The sequence below is a fragment of the Thrips palmi genome, unplaced genomic scaffold (assembly GCF_012932325.1).
Source record: "Thrips palmi isolate BJ-2018 unplaced genomic scaffold, TpBJ-2018v1 HiC_scaffold_10, whole genome shotgun sequence".
Lineage (NCBI taxonomy): Eukaryota > Metazoa > Arthropoda > Insecta > Thysanoptera > Thripidae > Thrips > Thrips palmi.
Window position 1 is genome coordinate 13,701,304 of NW_023144621.1, and position 15,880 is coordinate 13,717,183.

The window sequence follows — 15,880 nt, forward strand, 5'->3', positions numbered from 1 at the left end:
CGAAGAAGCTTATGGGAGTACCGATGGATTTCTCGTTCGAAGGCAAATCCATTGGCACCCTCATGAGTTTGCTTCCAAGCACGCTTGAGGAAAATTGAGCTGAACACGTGCGCCCAGTCGTCTCTGGCTGCGGTCTTCTGGACCACTAGGGAGTGCAAAAGCCAAACGCTCAGGCCGCTCAGGCGACAAGGGCAGGTGTGGGCTCGGCCGGGCCGAGGGAGGGGGAGGGGGGGGGGGGCCTCCTCCAGGCCTCCTTGCAGCGCAGGGCACGGCGCGCCGTGTTGTACAGTCGCTGACCTTTCTCCTAGGAAGCAGTGACAACCATATGGGGGTATAAACACTTTCCTCTGCAGCGGTTGCATCGCCCCAGTGGGCCACTGCGCCTCGGCGCCACGGCCTGGCAACAGCCACACCCAGGTGTAGTGCACACACACCAACACGCACCAACACACACGCACGACGCACACAGGCGCAGACGCATGCACAAACATGCCCGGGCCGGGTCCCCTTGCAGAGCCATGAGTCCCCATTAGCTTGTCAAAGGTTCCGTCCATACGCAGCCAGCACTGGTGCCCCCCACCCCGGACGAGTTTTGTTCTCCAGCGTCGCTGAATGGGGCTCGAACCGAACGGGTGACTCCACGAATGGATTGGTCTCCGAACGAGGAATCCATTGATGGGGTCACACGCTCGGGTCGAGTCCTGTTTAGCGACTCTGGAGCTCGAAACGCGTCTGGGGTTCCGGCCGCCGGCGCCGGCCTTCTGCGGCCCATTGCGCCCCGCGCTTCTTCAAAACCTCAAGGAATGGCGACAAAGTGACGAAAATCAGCGGCCGCGTCGGTATTCGAAGCCGCGACGCCCGGGCAGAAAGCTCTGCGGCTACGCTGCTTCGCTGTGTGTGGGTCGGGCCGAGCCTGGCCGAGCCGCGCGAAGGGGCCGTCCGGGCCGTGCCGTCCGGGCCAGGACCACGGCAGCCCATGGCAGCCCATGGCAATCCACGGAAGGTGCAAGGAGGGGGAGATTGTGGCGCCCCGAGCGGTGAAAGGCTTTAACTCAGCACACTGCAGCGTGCTTCGCCGGCGCGCACGCACGCACACACACACACACACACACACACACACGCACAAAGTGCACGGCTCCGGGTGACGAATCAGATGCATTCACACACCTGTGGTGGGTTAGGTACACTTTGACCCAAACAAACAGGTGTCACCAACTTTCTTTTCCAGGTGCTACTGGAGTGAGTCCTCGGAGTGGCGCCCCGCCACGCCCCGCCCCGCCTCGCTTTCCGAGTGCACTGGCCCCGCGGCCGGAAGCTGTCAAAAGTGAAGCTGTGGCGGAGCGGCCAGAGGTAAGAGTCGTTCAAACCCGGAGACCCGCGTTCGAGTCCCGCCACCGTCACTGCTCTCACAAACCTGTCGGCTAACGCCCCGCTCCGTCGCCTGCATCCACGGCCGCAACCTGCAGGCATGCCCGAAGGTCCGGTGGCCGAGAGCGCAAAGGCGTCGGGTTCCAGACGCGGAGGCCGGCGTTCGACACTCAGATGTTGGTATGGGAACAATAAAAAAAAATTCAGCAATTGAACAGCTAGACGCATTTTTATTGTATACAGTCAACTCTGATCTTTGAGATCTTCAGCATATGACATACATCGTTTTCATATGCATCTCAGATTCAGTACAGAACAAATTATTTAAATGAAGAAAAATAAAATAAAAAATAAAATAATGTTTAGAAATAAGGAATAGAATTACAGCAACAAGACAAATAACGAATTATAAAATAATGTAGGGGACAATAACAGAAAAACCTCAAGTAAGACTTATTCTCTCAGATTATAAATAATTGCTGAACAATACTGATTGAGGGCTTCAGACTTAAATCAGTCAATTGAGTTGATCAGCCTTCTCTGTTGGTTACTTTATGATGAAAGAGTTATATCAGTCTTATGTAATAAAAAGTAGGCTTTGAAGAAAACAACAAAAGTAAAAAAGAAAATTTAAGAAAATTGAGAAAGGATAAAAGGCTCAGAATGTCTACAAAGCCGTAACTAAAATGCTTCAATGCTTCATAGAGTGTAGTAGTAATCCAGTTACACTGTTCTAATACAACACTACTCATTAATAAATGTTACACAGTCCTTTATATTAAACAGAGTCTTCCTTCTTCATCTACTACACACTAACACCTAAGCTACAGTACTTTAAAGTGATGTTTCTAGACAGCACACTTTAATAAACTGAAAGACTAGAGATCTGACAACTTTCTTCAGTTTAGAAAAAAAAGGATAAAAATAAAATTAAAAACAACATAAAATCCACATTACATGTGATGGTTTGATGCACAAATTTGAGCCTAAACTATACATGCATATACTGTACTTTATTCACCAATCATAGAGTACTTTACAAAACAGTAAAGTAAAAACATCCTGACCGGGAGAGAAAAACATGTGGCCATATTTTCACTGGTTGATACTGTTAGGAGAAAGTGCAATGAATAGAGGGTATGTTTATGAGACAAACAGTGAAGAGAATGGTACATAGGATGGGTCTTCAATGAGGTGGTCTTCAGCTCCATTGGCTGCTGATGTTAAGCCAGTGACGAGGAAGCTGCGCCTAATTGCTTCCTGCATGGATGGGAAGAATTAGTGTCTTACTTTCACAAACAAAATATGTTAGAAGTCATCAAGTAAACAAACAGATTACCTTTCTTGTTTCTTTCAAACTGCTGTACGCCTCAGCAATCCAGCCACCAATGTCCGCATTGTTAGAGTACGATGTTCGCTTACAACTTGATAATTGATCAGATGAAGAAAAATGTCTGGACCACCTGTTGTAGATGTGAGCTTCAAACAGACGAGAGATGGCTAGGTCTAGTGGCTGGAGCTTCAGAGAGCACCCTGCTGGCATGATGGCAAGGGTGACTTCTGCTGCTTTACAAGCATCTTGGACCGGTTCAGGGCAGTGAGGATCGTAACAGTCAGCTATGAGGACACTTGGGCATGTTACATGTCTGAGGAAATTTTTGAAAAAAAAAGAATGGAGATTGGTGAAAATCAAACAGATAACATTAAGTAAACATTAAACATTGAAGGCACGAAATTTTGAATACTCTTACCTGGCCCATATTAATGCCAGCCACTCCTGCATAATGGCAGTGGTCATAGAACAGTCTTGTTGGTAAAACACGAGGAGAGAGATGTCACCATATGTCAATGTTTCTGATGGTCCTTCCCCCTGCACAGCAAAACGAAACCCATCGTAAGAGCAACCACGGCAACAAAATTTGTTAATGTAAATGTTTAAAATGTCAGTAAAAGCGAAAATAACCTTGAAAATTACAGCTGGTGGCAGTAGCTCTCCATTAGCCAGACAACTCAAAATAACAGTGGCATGACAATTCTCAAGACTCGATTGTCTCAACAATAAGCGACTCCGGGAACTTCCTGCACAGGGAAAACACAAAGGACATTTGGTTACAAAAGAAATTTAGATAAAAGAATAAAGGAAATGAAAGAAACTATAGTATTCTTCAATTATATGCTAACCTGATGTAAAATTTAATGGGAGTTCATCCATGCAGCCAACATTACTCAATGGCATATTTGAAGAATGTATGAGCTTTTGCGTGTGTGATCGGAATTCTGAAGTGCTCTGCCTTAGCACACTGGGTATCTCAACTTCAATGCCAGGTTTGGCAGAAAGAAGGTTTCGGTGTCTTTTACAGAATCGAACAAGCCAGCCAGCGGATCCCTGTGAAAATGGAACAAATTTCAGGTTAACTACCTCAAGTTGAATTTGGTTGAGAGAAAGGCACTGTTACGGAAATTGCACTCACTTTAAATTCCGATTTGTGAGTACCATTCAAAACCTCCTGGGCATAATTGACTAACTCTCTATGTGGAATGTTGCGGTTGCGATCAAACTGTTCAAGGCACCAAGCTAAAAGATCACTGTCACCTTCATGGCGCAAAGCAATCCCATATCTAAGGCTCCACTTCTTCAGCCATCCATGTGAACACTGAATTTTGTCATAATTGTGGGCTCGAAACAGTTCCACAGCCTTTGCACGAATCTAGAATAAAATAAAGCAGGACAAAACTAAAGCAATCAACAAAACAAACTATGTATGACCAATAATTGATGTAGCTTACCTCTTTACTCTTAGGTTTATTTTTCTTAGCTGTCTGCTTACAAAACCAATCCCACAATTCCTGATCAACAGCTACACTTGTTACACCTCGACCAAAACTTTTACTGTTTAATTTAAGCTTTGAGGTGCTTGCGGTGGTTAGTTTAATAAACCCCAAAGTGCTTTGAACATCGTTGATCTGAATGTGCTTTGCAGAATCTGATGGAAGTTGATTTAACTGGTTGACCTTCATTGTGTTTACTGCAAAAAAAGGAAAAAACGATTTTACCACATAATTTTCTCTAAATTTTAGCAAAGAGTAACAGATACAAATGATAAGAACCTTCATGGGCTTTCAAAAAGGTTGACCATTCAAAGACCCTTTTTCTTGCTATATTGAAAACGGTTGCTGCAAGGTTCTTGCTAGTTTGTTCAGCATAAAGAACAACTTCAATTTTTAAATCATCTGGATATAGAGCTTTTTTATCACCGCAGTCAAGAGGGGCCTTTGGTGTCTCCTTCACATTATTTTTCAGCCTATTTCTCCTTTCTTCATCATCTCGAAGCCTGAAAAAAATATTGAACATACATATTGATGGTCTTTGTTTTTACTCAACACACTTGAAATACAATGAATGGAAGAATGAGAGAACATTACTGTACCTGCATGCCCACACATAAAACCAGCGAGATTTGTCCTTCACCCAACTGCCAGGAGTTTTTAACAATTGAATTGCTCTTTCAGCCACTTGTTCTCTTGTCAAAATAATGCCACTTTCCCTACTTTTCTTCAACCATCTCAACATAATTTGATCAGGATAATTTTTCACAACCTTAAAAGTTTTTTAGAAATGAATGGTATAATGTTAAATAAACACACAAACACAAAGCCTTCACAATAAGAAACAGCAATACTTACTGAATCTACCTCAGTTTTTCCTCTGGTCCAAATTGTAACTGTGTTAACATTAACACCAAAGTAGCTTGCAGCTTCCTTTGCTGTATGCTTCAAAGCATATTCAACAACTTTCTCTTTGAAGTAGGGAAAATATCGGTCACCGCTGGATCGACGGTAACATGACTGGTCCTTTTCCGCGCCATTCTTGATTTTGCTGGTGTTGCTTCCCTTTTCTGTCAAACAAGTTGCGGTCTTCTTTGGCTGTGGAAAAGAAATATGCAAGTGAAATTATTTAACTACAACAGGTTACATTTATTTTTTAATGTTTTTCTTTTCCTACATAACTTACAGCTTTGAATGGATTGTTTGGAGCATCATCTTGTTCAGACAAAACACTTTCCACTAATTGAAGATCATAGGCTGCAAATCCATTTTCCTTTGTAGACTCACAGTTCATGAGGCCGGTAGAAGATTGTTCCTGATCCACAGCACTATATGAAAAGATACTTTCTGTACTACAGGGGCTGTGAGTTGAACTGGGAGCAGAGACTTCAATATTTTCAGGGTTTGGCGATAGCTCCTGCACTGGTGCATTCCTGATCAAGTAAGTATTTGGTGACGTCAATGCTGTAAGACTTGGTGTTTGATCAGTATGCAAATGAGATGAAGACCTCAAAAGCACTCTTGTTGAGTCAGCATTGGCAACGGTCACCTCAGGAAGCGACATGACTTGAGAATCAAGAGAGCAAAGGTGCATTGTGTTGTCAGCAATAGAGACAACACTGCCATTCAGTGGAAGGCTCGAGTGGCCAACAATATCAGAATCCATTTCACATTCCAATGAACGTGGCAAGAAGTACATATTTGATATATTGTTGGTACTTTGGCTTGTAGAGCAGATTAATTTTTGAGGATCTTGTTCAACTTCATTACTTCTGAAGCATATGGAGGAATGTGAGCTTCCATTATTAGAATTTGAAGAAAGGAAAACATCTTGATTTGTGGCATATTCATTCACAGCACCAGAGGATGAAATTTGGAACAAATCCTGATTTCCCACAAGTGAGGATACTTGAAACACGCCACTGGTATCAACAATCATATTTCCAGCCACAGAAGAAGACAGGCTAAGTTCTTGTTCTTCTATTTGAGATTGGTCCACAGATGAAGACAACAATTGATTTGAAGACTCTGAACCAACGGAACAAGACAACTGCAGCAAGTCCTGAACTTTTGCCACATCACCCTCTTCTGCAAGAGGGGAAAAACAAAAGACTTCTTCCTGCACTTTATTTGGCACTAAATGGTCATCATTTACTAAATGTGATGACATATAAGATGTTTCTGGTTGCACAAAGATTTCCCGTTGAGATGGTTGATATTTGATACTGTCTTGGTGAGTAACTGTCATCAGCGAGTTGTTGTTGCCTTTCAAAGCTTTGTTGAATGAACCAATGCCTCCACTATAAAACACATGTTCTCGATTCACGAGACTCTCTTCAGAGGTCAGAGCAGCAGAGACACCGTCATCAAGGTTATTCACTTTGTCAGGCTGACTATTTTCATCGACCACGGATAATGTGCCTTGGAATGGTGATTGGTCACAATTCAAAATGGAAAAATCATCTTCTTGCATTGAACGCATAACAGCATTAGAAATATAGTCACTCTCTTCACAGCTGAAATCACCTTCTGCTACACTCATGTGGCAGATTGAGCCTGCACAGGCATTGCCTCCATGAGTGGCTGTTGGAGGGATGAGACCACCAAAGGTGTCTAAAGCTGGTTGTACCATGCTACAATCAATGCTAAAATTTGAGTTTGAAGTTAGTGGCTCACTAGTTGCAGTTTTGGCCAGGATTTGGTGAGATAAATTCTCATTTTCATATTGCAAGTTAAGCTCCAGAGAAAGTTCATCATTTAATTGATTAACAAAATCAGAGCTGACAGAAACATCTTCCAAGTCATGATGTGTGAAGTTTCCGCATGCAGAAACATCATTGATCAAGTCTGAATGCAAATTATTGACTTTGTCTCCTGGTTTTTGTCTGAGGGCACCATCAATGGCAGCACCTTGAGAGCTTCCAATATTTTTAACAAGAAATGAATTTGTTGGATTTGTTTTCATCTTCTTTGAAGGAACTTGGTTGGCAGGAAGAACACCAAAGCTGACATTGGTCTCAGAGGAAGAGCTTAGAACATATGTCTGAAAAGACTTCTGCAATTCACACAACTTTCCTTTTCCTATGACTGTTGGTTTCAATCGTGGCACAGGCTTTGAAAAGCAACGTGGAGTCTCGGATCTCATCTCCAAAGTTTGATGAGTAGTAAGCTTGAAAGAGGGCCTCTCATAGCATGACAATTCAGACAAATCATGCCACGCGATATCTTCTAAGTTCGAAAGTGATGAGGCGTCAGGAGCATATCGCTGCTCAATTTCAACTGTGCTAAGTTCACTCAGTGCATTGTAGTGCTGGAAAAGACAAAAAGAAAATTGAGCACAAAATTTATTTGTTGTTAGGAAGGATTTAAAATCTAAATAGAAAAACATACTTGTGGTAAAAATGCTGCAGCAAGGTTCACATCTGAACATGGTCTTTCAGGTTGACAGAGATGATTTCTGGCAAAGTCCAAGGAATTCTGTCTATTATTTTCATGATTGGGCTGCAAAGATGCTAAGTTTTGAACACTACAGATAATTTTGCTGTCTGACTCATCTCTTGAGCTATAGTCAGTTGGTCCAGTTTCTAGAGATAATCTAGAGATTGTCGTGTCTGTTGAGCTTTGTAGGATCACTGGCGGTGATGCCTTTGTTTTTGAAGCTCTTCTTGGTGCTCGCTTCTTAGGCAGTTGAGCTTTACTTGCAGTCTTTGAGATAGGGTTGGGCTAGAAAGAAAAGAGCAATGTTTATATTAAGGTTCATAATAGAAACGTATCGTACACAGGACAGTTTGCAAGTTTTACCTCATTATTCTGCTTTGCTGCTTGACGCCATCTCTTCAACCATCGAATATACCAGCCATCACTAGCCTGCAAAGGCAAGATCAAATTATTGTAAAAGCCTGTGAAGTTTTCAATCGTTGTTGCGCTCCACAAACTCATTCTTACTTTAAAGTTGAAGATGCCTGCAGCCTCAAAAGCCAGTTTAGCTTTGGCCTGAACCAAACGCTTCGTGACTCGAGGGCCATGGCACTTTTCCCACTCCCGCGTTGCATCACAAAACCAGAGCCATAAGTCACGGTCAACCTTGCCAAACTCTGGTCGCAAGCCACGAACAGAGAGCACCTCAACATTCATAGCTTCAGATAATTCTTAATACCTGAAGGGAAGAAAAAACACACAAAATTATAAAGAAACCATCACAAAGGTGTTGCCCGTATGAGGATCAATAGACTGGACAGAAGACTTTTCTTTGGTAACTTGAGTCTATAAATGTCTAATAATAAGAATGCAACATAGATGATTGGAAGTTGAAAAATAATATCATCCACATACCTTGCAAAATACCACACCTTTCAATCAAACAACATGAATTGTGACAACCATAACCCTTGCCTTAGTGTGTAGACTTTGTGATTATTCATTGACAGAATGTGGTAATAACTTACAGATAGAAAAACTTACTAGCTGGAGACGTGACTTCTTTACAAGTGATGAATATACGCGCAAAGTCATTGTCTTAAAACGATTCATTACAAGTTTGCAGTCTTTTCACATCTTCAAAACAAAAACCTTCACAACTTCATCTTCAACCAATCAACATCAAAATATTTCTCATAGCGTGTGCGAAAATCACTATTAAGACCTAAATCTTTCTGTTATTCATCCAATTTATCGCAACATAGAACTCATTGAGAATAGAACCAAAAATATGACAGTAAGCAATGGTTTCCAGGTAGAAAGAACTATCACTAAATTCACTAAATTTAATTCAGACACTGAATTTCTCATCGGCAGGAAAGCAGCTCATCTTGCACCCACTTGCACCGGTCTGCACTGAATTATTTGGTTGTGTATTTGCTGCCATTTAAATTCTTTGATTTTGTACGATCAACATTGCTTTTATCTCTTCCCAGCTTGCGGTGTGTTTTATTTCCTTCCTAGGGGTTATCAGTCAAAGAAAATGGAGTTGTTAACTTTGGAAGAAACACATGGGTTATGTCGTTTATGTTTAGGTGAAAATTGTATTTTGAAAGATTTGTTTGAACCTGTACACCCCATAAATGAAAAACCAACAGCCAATCTTAGAGAAAAAATATTGGTTAGCACCTCTATTCAGGTAAACGGTCTGTTACTTTGCTGTCTACAATTAGTTTTTAAAAGCCATTTCACCAATGAAATATTCTTTTTCTTTGAAGGTTGAAGAAGCTGATAATTTGCCTACTAAAATCTGCAGTGAATGCTCTGTGCAGGTTGAGAAACTCTATGAATTCAAACAGAAATGCCTTGCCGCTGATGCATTGCTAAGGAAGCATGTTAGACTGAAATTTGGAAAAGAGGTGTGTTCCACACATTTTGACTCTGAATCCAAAATATCACAAAAATTTACAGATACATCATAGCTGCGCTTCGAAGTACTGAGAAAACAATCAATATTATTACGTAAATTGTACCTACTAAACATTAAATTTTTGGTCATTTTGAACATTAAACCTTGTATCATGATGTTCTGCATTGATCCAATATCTTGCACGCTGCATTTTATTTGGTTGATATATTTATCTTGTTACTCGTGCATTAATTTCAAAGTTCAATTCAGTGTGCTAAATTAATATTCTCTAGATATTTTCTTTGAATTTTTGAGTTATTGCAAAGAATTTTCATCGACGAAGAGACTGAAAAGAAGAGGACCTGTCTTCGCATGCTTCAACACCAAGATCAGATCTCAAACTTCTGTCATTGGAAATATATATTTCAAGTAATTGTCACCAATTCCTCTCTTAGTTCTTAAAGATACTAAGTTCTTTACCCTGTGTTAAACTTAAAATTTCAAACTTATCTCAATCTTGTGAAACAAGGACATCTTCCATCATTCCTTCATTGTTCATTTCTGCTTTGCTGTTCCCTCACCAGATTTGAATGAGCTTTTCTCCTAAAGTCGAGATGGTAGTTCTGCAATGAACCTGCTCCAGCCTGCATCGCCTGCCATGAACATCAAGGATCATCTGCCAAGATTTTTTTTTGTTTTATTGAAGTTCTACCTTGGATAGACATAATTATGGTTTGAGAAGGAAAATGTACTTTTTCCTGTAAGTATTTGCATAGATATTTCACTGCTGCAAATAAACATAATAAACAAGTTTGGTACGACAAGCAGTAACAATTGTCACAGATTATCTGTTTGTAAAAATCTTGAGTTAAATATTTTGCCATAGAGTTTGATTACATTTTAAATTCTCGGATATTGTTGAGGAATAGTTAGTTACTCTGCAATATTTCTTTTTATGTTGTTTGATTTTAAAGTGACATAACTTAACATTTTTATTTTTCTGGTTTCCCTTTCTTGATTCCTGTTTTTTTTCCTCACAGCCAGACAGACCTGTACAATCTTCAGAATGTAGCTCTGCTCCTACCAAAGATGCAACGAGTAATGGACCGGTAATGGTTGCACTCAAAACTGACACACCTCAATCAAGTTTATTTATCTATGAGTCTGAAATGCTGAATGTTGAGATAAAGGAAGAGGAAGAAGATATCTTTGATAAAAGCAGTGGTGATGAAACAGGGAGTGAAGTGAAGGAACAAGGAGCTCCTCAGAAGAGAAAGCCAATTCTAAAAAGTAAGACCCCATTCAAAGACACAAAGTTTACCTGCCAGTTGTGCAGAAAAAGTTTTTGCAATAAATTCAGCCTTACCCGGCATAAATGGTCCCATTCAAAAAAGACAACAACATGCAAATACTGTAACAAAATATTTAAAAACCGCGAGAGTCAACAGCGGCATGAAAAAATGCATGAGATAGGAAACCGCTACCAGTGTCATTTGTGTGACAAGTCATATGTTTCTAGCACATCTCACGCAGCTCACGTTCGTAAACACACTGGTGAACGTCCTTACAAGTGTTCTGATTGCAATGCGTCATTTTACCTTTTATCATCATTTGAAAGACATGTTGTTAAACATAGTGGTGTGAAAGAATATGAATGTGAGATATGCACTGCCTCTTTCTGGGTGCCAGATGACTTGCGTGCACATGTCAATCGAATGCATTAATGTCAACTAACCTGGCTCTTGTAAAATACAATTTTAATCAATTTTAAATCGGTGTTACTTCAAAAATATTTTTTATATACATTTTTACTATTTTTTGTATGTATTTAAATATTTAGACTTGGTGAAAAGTACCTGTCGGTTAAGGGCTGTAATGGCTTTGATTGCTGTTGATTTGTTTTAAGTTGTTGATGTAGATTGTGTTGCAGTACTTTTGTAGTCCTTTTCAACACTGTTCAACAGGTTCTGTTAGCAGGCAATATTCTAACTTAAACTAAGCGACTAGCTGTAACTATATCCTCACATACCTGTAAGTCCATACAATGCTTTGAGCACATCAAAGGGTGTTTGGGACTTGAAAATTTGAAGGCACCACATGTTCAATATTTTCTGTAATTTATTTAAACTTTAAAATAACAAGTAATAAACTTTGGCAAAACATATAACATTTTGTGTTCCTTTTTTTTTTAGTTTCTAGTGGAGGTCCAGCTCCATTTTGATCAAGTTTCATTTAGGTCAGCTATATTAAACTGTGGAGGTCAATCACTCAATGTAAAGCGGAGTATGCGGACATGGCGTATTTCCAGTGTCCTATCAGTCACATACAGATTATACTTGCTTAGATCAGCTGCAGAGACATTAGCAGAACCCTTCCTTCCACGATCTACAAATTGCTCATATAAATTTTTTGAGTGAGAGGTAACTTCAGGAGGCTTCATACAGACAGTTGATTGAGGTGGAAATTGTCTCTTTTGAAACAATTTTGTTGTCAAGAGCCGATTCAATACTTCTTTTTGTGACAGTCTTGAGGCATTACGTCCAAAGATAACATACCTAAATTTAAAAAGAAATAGTTAACAACTTGCCATTGTCAAGAGTTTAAAACTTTCAACTTGAAAAAGCCTGATGTGGAAATGACAAGCCATTGCAGTGTCCAATGCATACCTTCTTAACAATTTCAAGTCCCCTGGGCCCAGTGCCTCAGGTTGAACACCGTACACTTGATGCATGCAGGGGAACATGGCTTCAAATGTAGCTGTTTTAATGCTATCTTTAGATGATGGTGTGCTGTGAGTGTCCGATGGGACATTGACATCATCTTCTACATCAGATTCCTCTTCAGAACTGAAATTTAACATAATTAAGGTTTATTGAATCTTTGATAAGGTGGGTGATTTTATGTGATTTATGGTAAACCTCGTTTCATTCTTACCTTGCACTAGATGTTGTTGAGCTTGTAGAGCTTTGGCCAGTGAGTGATGGATTTTTCATGATACCTCCCCGAGAAGTTGACTCCTCTCTTCTGCGCCCAGGTCTTGCTCTTACAATAAATGGACTGTAGTCAGTTGTACAGTGAGGCATGAAATCTCTGCAATCATAATTTAACAAAATCAGTAAAAAATACCATTGCATCATTCCATTATGATTTCAATCATAGAAGTCAATAATTACCTTACAGAGTTGCTGATCTTATATGAGAATAGTTCTGCTAAAACACTAAATCTCAGGGGCTGGTAATAGTCTTGGTAAGCATCAACCAATTCATCTCTTGGCTCAGCCAAAAGAACCTGCATGTAAGTCCGCTTGACCTCTTCTAGCGATCGAGGCAAAACTTCTAACACTTCCTTATCCCACCACATAGTGAGGGGAGCTCTGAAAATTTTTAATTCAAGAAATATTAACATTATTATTATCAGTTGACCGAGCAAACAAACAAATATATCCTGATGAATGAAGGGTAAATACAAACCTACGACAAACATCCCTTCTAAGTGAAACAGTATGATGCATGTAATAATCAGTTTGTAGCTCCCAAATAGCAGGTTTATTTTCTTCTGGGACAAAAAGCCCTAGAAAAAGGTTGATAGTATGCTGCTTTTCAGTATCTATAAAATTAATTGAGACACCAAAAATTAAAGTTTGGGAATTATTGAAACCCTTCACTCTCCATTTCACTTATTAAAAATTGGAAAAAGAGAAAAGAAAATATACCTGAGAACGTATTTCTGTAATAGCGGCTGAGGGTTTGCATAATGTCATTGCCTTGAGATGTCCATGGAGCTGTTTTTCTGTATGTTTTAATTCGGTGCACTAGCTGAGATCCACCATATTGGAGAGCTAGCGTGTCTCCATGATCTTCATACAAATTTTCCAGCATGCGGACACAATCTGAATCAAACTCAAGTTTGGGCTCCCTGATGAAACCAAGAGCGCACAACTGTAACAGAATCAAATGTTTCTAGTAATGTAAAGAAGCCTAGTTAGCCTTATCATGCTACTATACAAAATAACATGCTACCAAGTTACCTGAAAGCCTAGAGCACATTTTCCAAGTGCAAACTGTGCAGTATTTGTGCGGTCCAGACAGTCCACACAGTTTACCCTAATGATACCAGTTTGGACTCGGCCGTGACCATCAATCAGATTTGGTTTTCCAACAACAAATTCACTTTTATGTTGATAGTATGGATCAAAGTTCTGGAAAATACCTGTACGTTGAATAGCGTCATATGCTATTTTGGCCAACTTTTTCATGACATTCACATCTTTTCTGGAAAGTTTGCATGAGTAAATATGGTGATTTATTTCACAGTAAACAAATGATATAAGGAGTGACTTACTGATTATTCTGTCTTGCCATGTCAAAGCTCACATACTCAATGTGATGTTGAGGAGGCAAAAATTGATTGAGGTATTTGATAGCATTATTAAGCTCAATACTAAGCTGGCTCTCATGAATCTTTTTTTCTCTCTTTTTCACCAAATTAAGAAATATTATAGGAGATCCATAACGAGACAATAACTTATTTATGTGTTTCCCTGCAGTTTCTGAAAATGGATCACTGAGGTCAAACATAATTGGAGGTTTAGGAACCATTTTGCTAATGTCTTGACTCCAGTGTGCAGGAATGGAACCACGCATCTGTACAAATGAACTAAATCGGCCTTGGTGAAGAGATGATACTCCAGAGTCGTGCACTATTTGTTCGGTTTCAACTTCATTGCCAACATCCCCCTGAAAGATAAATAAAATTTAACTGAAGACCTTCTTGATAATACTATACTTAATAATACATACTTAAGTCCTACTAGACTATTTACCTCAAAATTAGAACCTCTCTTGAGAAAACGTGTTCCAGCATATTTATTTGAGCGGCGTGCTATCAGTGTTATGTACACAGAGCACCCAAAGATACAAACATTGGACTGACTGACAAATCCATGAGTGACATGCAAGATCCAATCAGGACAAAGTACAGCTTCAACCTGCTTAAGGAGGTAGGAATTCCAAACAAATCTTTGGTTTGGGCTGTTGCGAATTCCAAAATGTCTTTTTGCTTGTCTGAAAACAAAGATAATATTATCATAACAAATTAGATAAGATAGATAGAGATTAAAAAATTAAGGCACTTCACATTGCACTAACTTTAAAAGCCATGAGTTAGACTTGGAGTTAGTTGATTCCTTTGAGCCGTGACTGCTTTCAGAGAAAAGGTCATCTGCACTTTCCATTTCATCAAAATAGTTTTTCTTCAAATCTGTAAAAAGATGTTTGCAAACAACAAGATAGAAAAGCAAATGTCAATGGTCAGGGGTGGGGCTAAAAAAAGTGTAAAATATAAAACAGGAGATGAAATACCTGATGGAATGGGAATGCCGGAAGCCGGAAATGTTAAATTCATTTGTAGTGTATGAGTCATGTCATAGCTATAGCTGAAAGAAAAATCATTTTAAAACTATAGAATCCAAATTTTATTTCATTTATTTCAACCCTAATCACATATACTTTTAATAAGTGGTCAAGTTGTTAGAAGTGCTGACTGTACATACCTGAAGTAGAAGTTACTAGATAGGTCAATGCTTTGGAACATTTTTAAGTAGTGTGCTTCATCAGGGTGTGCTTTACGCACACCATCATTAGGAATGTATATTAGAGCAGTGTCCTCTATCTTGTAAATGCTGTGGTGTCCAATCATCGCAGCATGTCTCCGCTTTGTGACTAAAATAATGTAATACCCTTCCAAAAATCGTACAAATCCTGAAGCCACAAAAGAAAATTTGTAAGACTATGCAGATGAAATAAGACATGAAAAGTAATTCTTCTAAAAATCCTTACCAACAATGCCAAAAGCAGACGCAACTGGAACAAATGGAGTACCTAAACTTCCTTGCCTATTGCGGTTGCCAACGTCTATCATACTTAAAAGACTTTGGATTTCCTCCCGGGAATAAACTTGATGGTCATCAACAACATTGAGTTCACGAGGTTCCATTCGGTCAATTTTCAAAACACGGAATTTCGTCTGGCTGTTATTGGAACCCACTAAGAAGTATCTCTGAAAAATTAATATAGTTGAGTAAATTATCAAGGTTACGGATAATCTGTTGATAATTTGAAGGGGAAATTAATGAATGTAACGACTTACTGCTTTTGTTTCATAAAGGGCGATTCTCTGAATATTATTAATTATATAATGGAATTCATACTTCTTCTTGGACTCCATTTCTTTTCTACCAACTACGTAGAATTGATCATTTATTCATTCATGCACATGAATAATATAAAATTCCCTCTTTTATGGAGTAGAATGAATGACAAGTGGTTGACAGCCTGACAGTAGAACACTATTTGCAGCTA

The 15,880-nt window shown here is 39.6% G+C and overlaps 3 protein-coding genes across 5 annotated transcripts; 1 reads left to right on the forward strand and 2 right to left on the reverse strand.

Annotated features, from left to right (window-relative positions):
• Positions 1 to 1,578: 1,578 nt before the first annotated feature.
• Positions 1,579 to 8,994, reverse strand: LOC117638973. Of its 2 annotated transcripts, none has more exons than XM_034374228.1 (15): positions 8,656 to 8,994; positions 8,140 to 8,350; positions 7,996 to 8,061; positions 7,585 to 7,917; positions 5,381 to 7,504; positions 5,053 to 5,292; positions 4,797 to 4,966; positions 4,477 to 4,700; positions 4,156 to 4,394; positions 3,840 to 4,076; positions 3,550 to 3,754; positions 3,332 to 3,447; positions 3,120 to 3,238; positions 2,708 to 3,014; positions 1,579 to 2,628 (listed from the first exon to the last, which is right to left on the reverse strand). In XM_034374228.1, exons 2-15 carry the CDS (start codon positions 8,326 to 8,328, stop codon positions 2,512 to 2,514), a joined length of 4,686 nt encoding a protein of 1,561 aa, XP_034230119.1. In that variant the 5' UTR covers positions 8,329 to 8,350; positions 8,656 to 8,994; the 3' UTR covers positions 1,579 to 2,511. The 2 variants fall into 2 exon arrangements, with proteins under 2 accessions (XP_034230119.1, XP_034230120.1); XM_034374229.1 differs by having other exon boundaries at positions 8,640 to 8,994.
• LOC117638982 (zinc finger protein 2-like) lies at positions 8,791 to 11,687 on the forward strand. Of its 2 annotated transcripts, XM_034374244.1 has the most exons (5): positions 8,791 to 8,908; positions 8,989 to 9,020; positions 9,108 to 9,310; positions 9,390 to 9,530; positions 10,561 to 11,687. In XM_034374244.1, the coding sequence occupies exons 3-5, from the start codon at positions 9,155 to 9,157 to the stop codon at positions 11,242 to 11,244; spliced, it is 981 nt and encodes a 326-aa protein (XP_034230135.1). In that variant the 5' UTR covers positions 8,791 to 8,908; positions 8,989 to 9,020; positions 9,108 to 9,154; the 3' UTR covers positions 11,245 to 11,687. The 2 variants fall into 2 exon arrangements, with proteins under 2 accessions (XP_034230135.1, XP_034230134.1); XM_034374243.1 differs by having other exon boundaries at positions 8,794 to 9,020.
• Positions 11,621 to 15,878, reverse strand: LOC117638975 (polyphosphoinositide phosphatase). Its single transcript, XM_034374230.1, has 14 exons — positions 15,669 to 15,878; positions 15,359 to 15,578; positions 15,073 to 15,280; positions 14,882 to 14,955; positions 14,669 to 14,780; positions 14,344 to 14,584; positions 13,863 to 14,257; positions 13,549 to 13,792; positions 13,234 to 13,459; positions 12,992 to 13,127; positions 12,694 to 12,894; positions 12,455 to 12,610; positions 12,187 to 12,366; positions 11,621 to 12,075 (listed from the first exon to the last, which is right to left on the reverse strand). Exons 1-14 carry the CDS (start codon positions 15,744 to 15,746, stop codon positions 11,781 to 11,783), a joined length of 2,766 nt encoding a protein of 921 aa, XP_034230121.1. The 5' UTR covers positions 15,747 to 15,878; the 3' UTR covers positions 11,621 to 11,780.
• Positions 15,879 to 15,880: the final 2 nt, after the last annotated feature.

Coding starts and splice junctions, on each gene's coding strand:
- LOC117638973 (XM_034374228.1), bottom strand. CDS start 8,328: ATGAATGTTGAGGTGCTCTCTGTTCGTGGCTTGCGACCAGAGTTTGGC. Junction 4,701..4,796: donor TTTTATGTGTGGGCATGCAG/GTACAGTAATGT, acceptor TATTTTTTTCAG/GCTTCGAGATGATGAAGAAA. Junction 3,239..3,331: donor CACCAGCTGTAATTTTCAAG/GTTATTTTCGCT, acceptor TTTGCTGTGCAG/GGGGAAGGACCATCAGAAAC.
- LOC117638982 (XM_034374243.1), top strand. CDS start 8,903: ATGACAGTAAGCAATGGTTTCCAGGTAGAAAGAACTATCACTAAATTC. Junction 9,021..9,107: donor TCTTGCACCCACTTGCACCG/GTCTGCACTGAA, acceptor ATCTCTTCCCAG/CTTGCGGTGTGTTTTATTTC. Junction 9,531..10,560: donor GACTGAAATTTGGAAAAGAG/GTGTGTTCCACA, acceptor TTTTCCTCACAG/CCAGACAGACCTGTACAATC.
- LOC117638975 (XM_034374230.1), bottom strand. CDS start 15,746: ATGGAGTCCAAGAAGAAGTATGAATTCCATTATATAATTAATAATATT. Junction 14,956..15,072: donor TCTAGTAACTTCTACTTCAG/GTATGTACAGTC, acceptor TTTTTCTTTCAG/CTATAGCTATGACATGACTC. Junction 13,460..13,548: donor AATGTGCTCTAGGCTTTCAG/GTAACTTGGTAG, acceptor ATTCTGTTACAG/TTGTGCGCTCTTGGTTTCAT.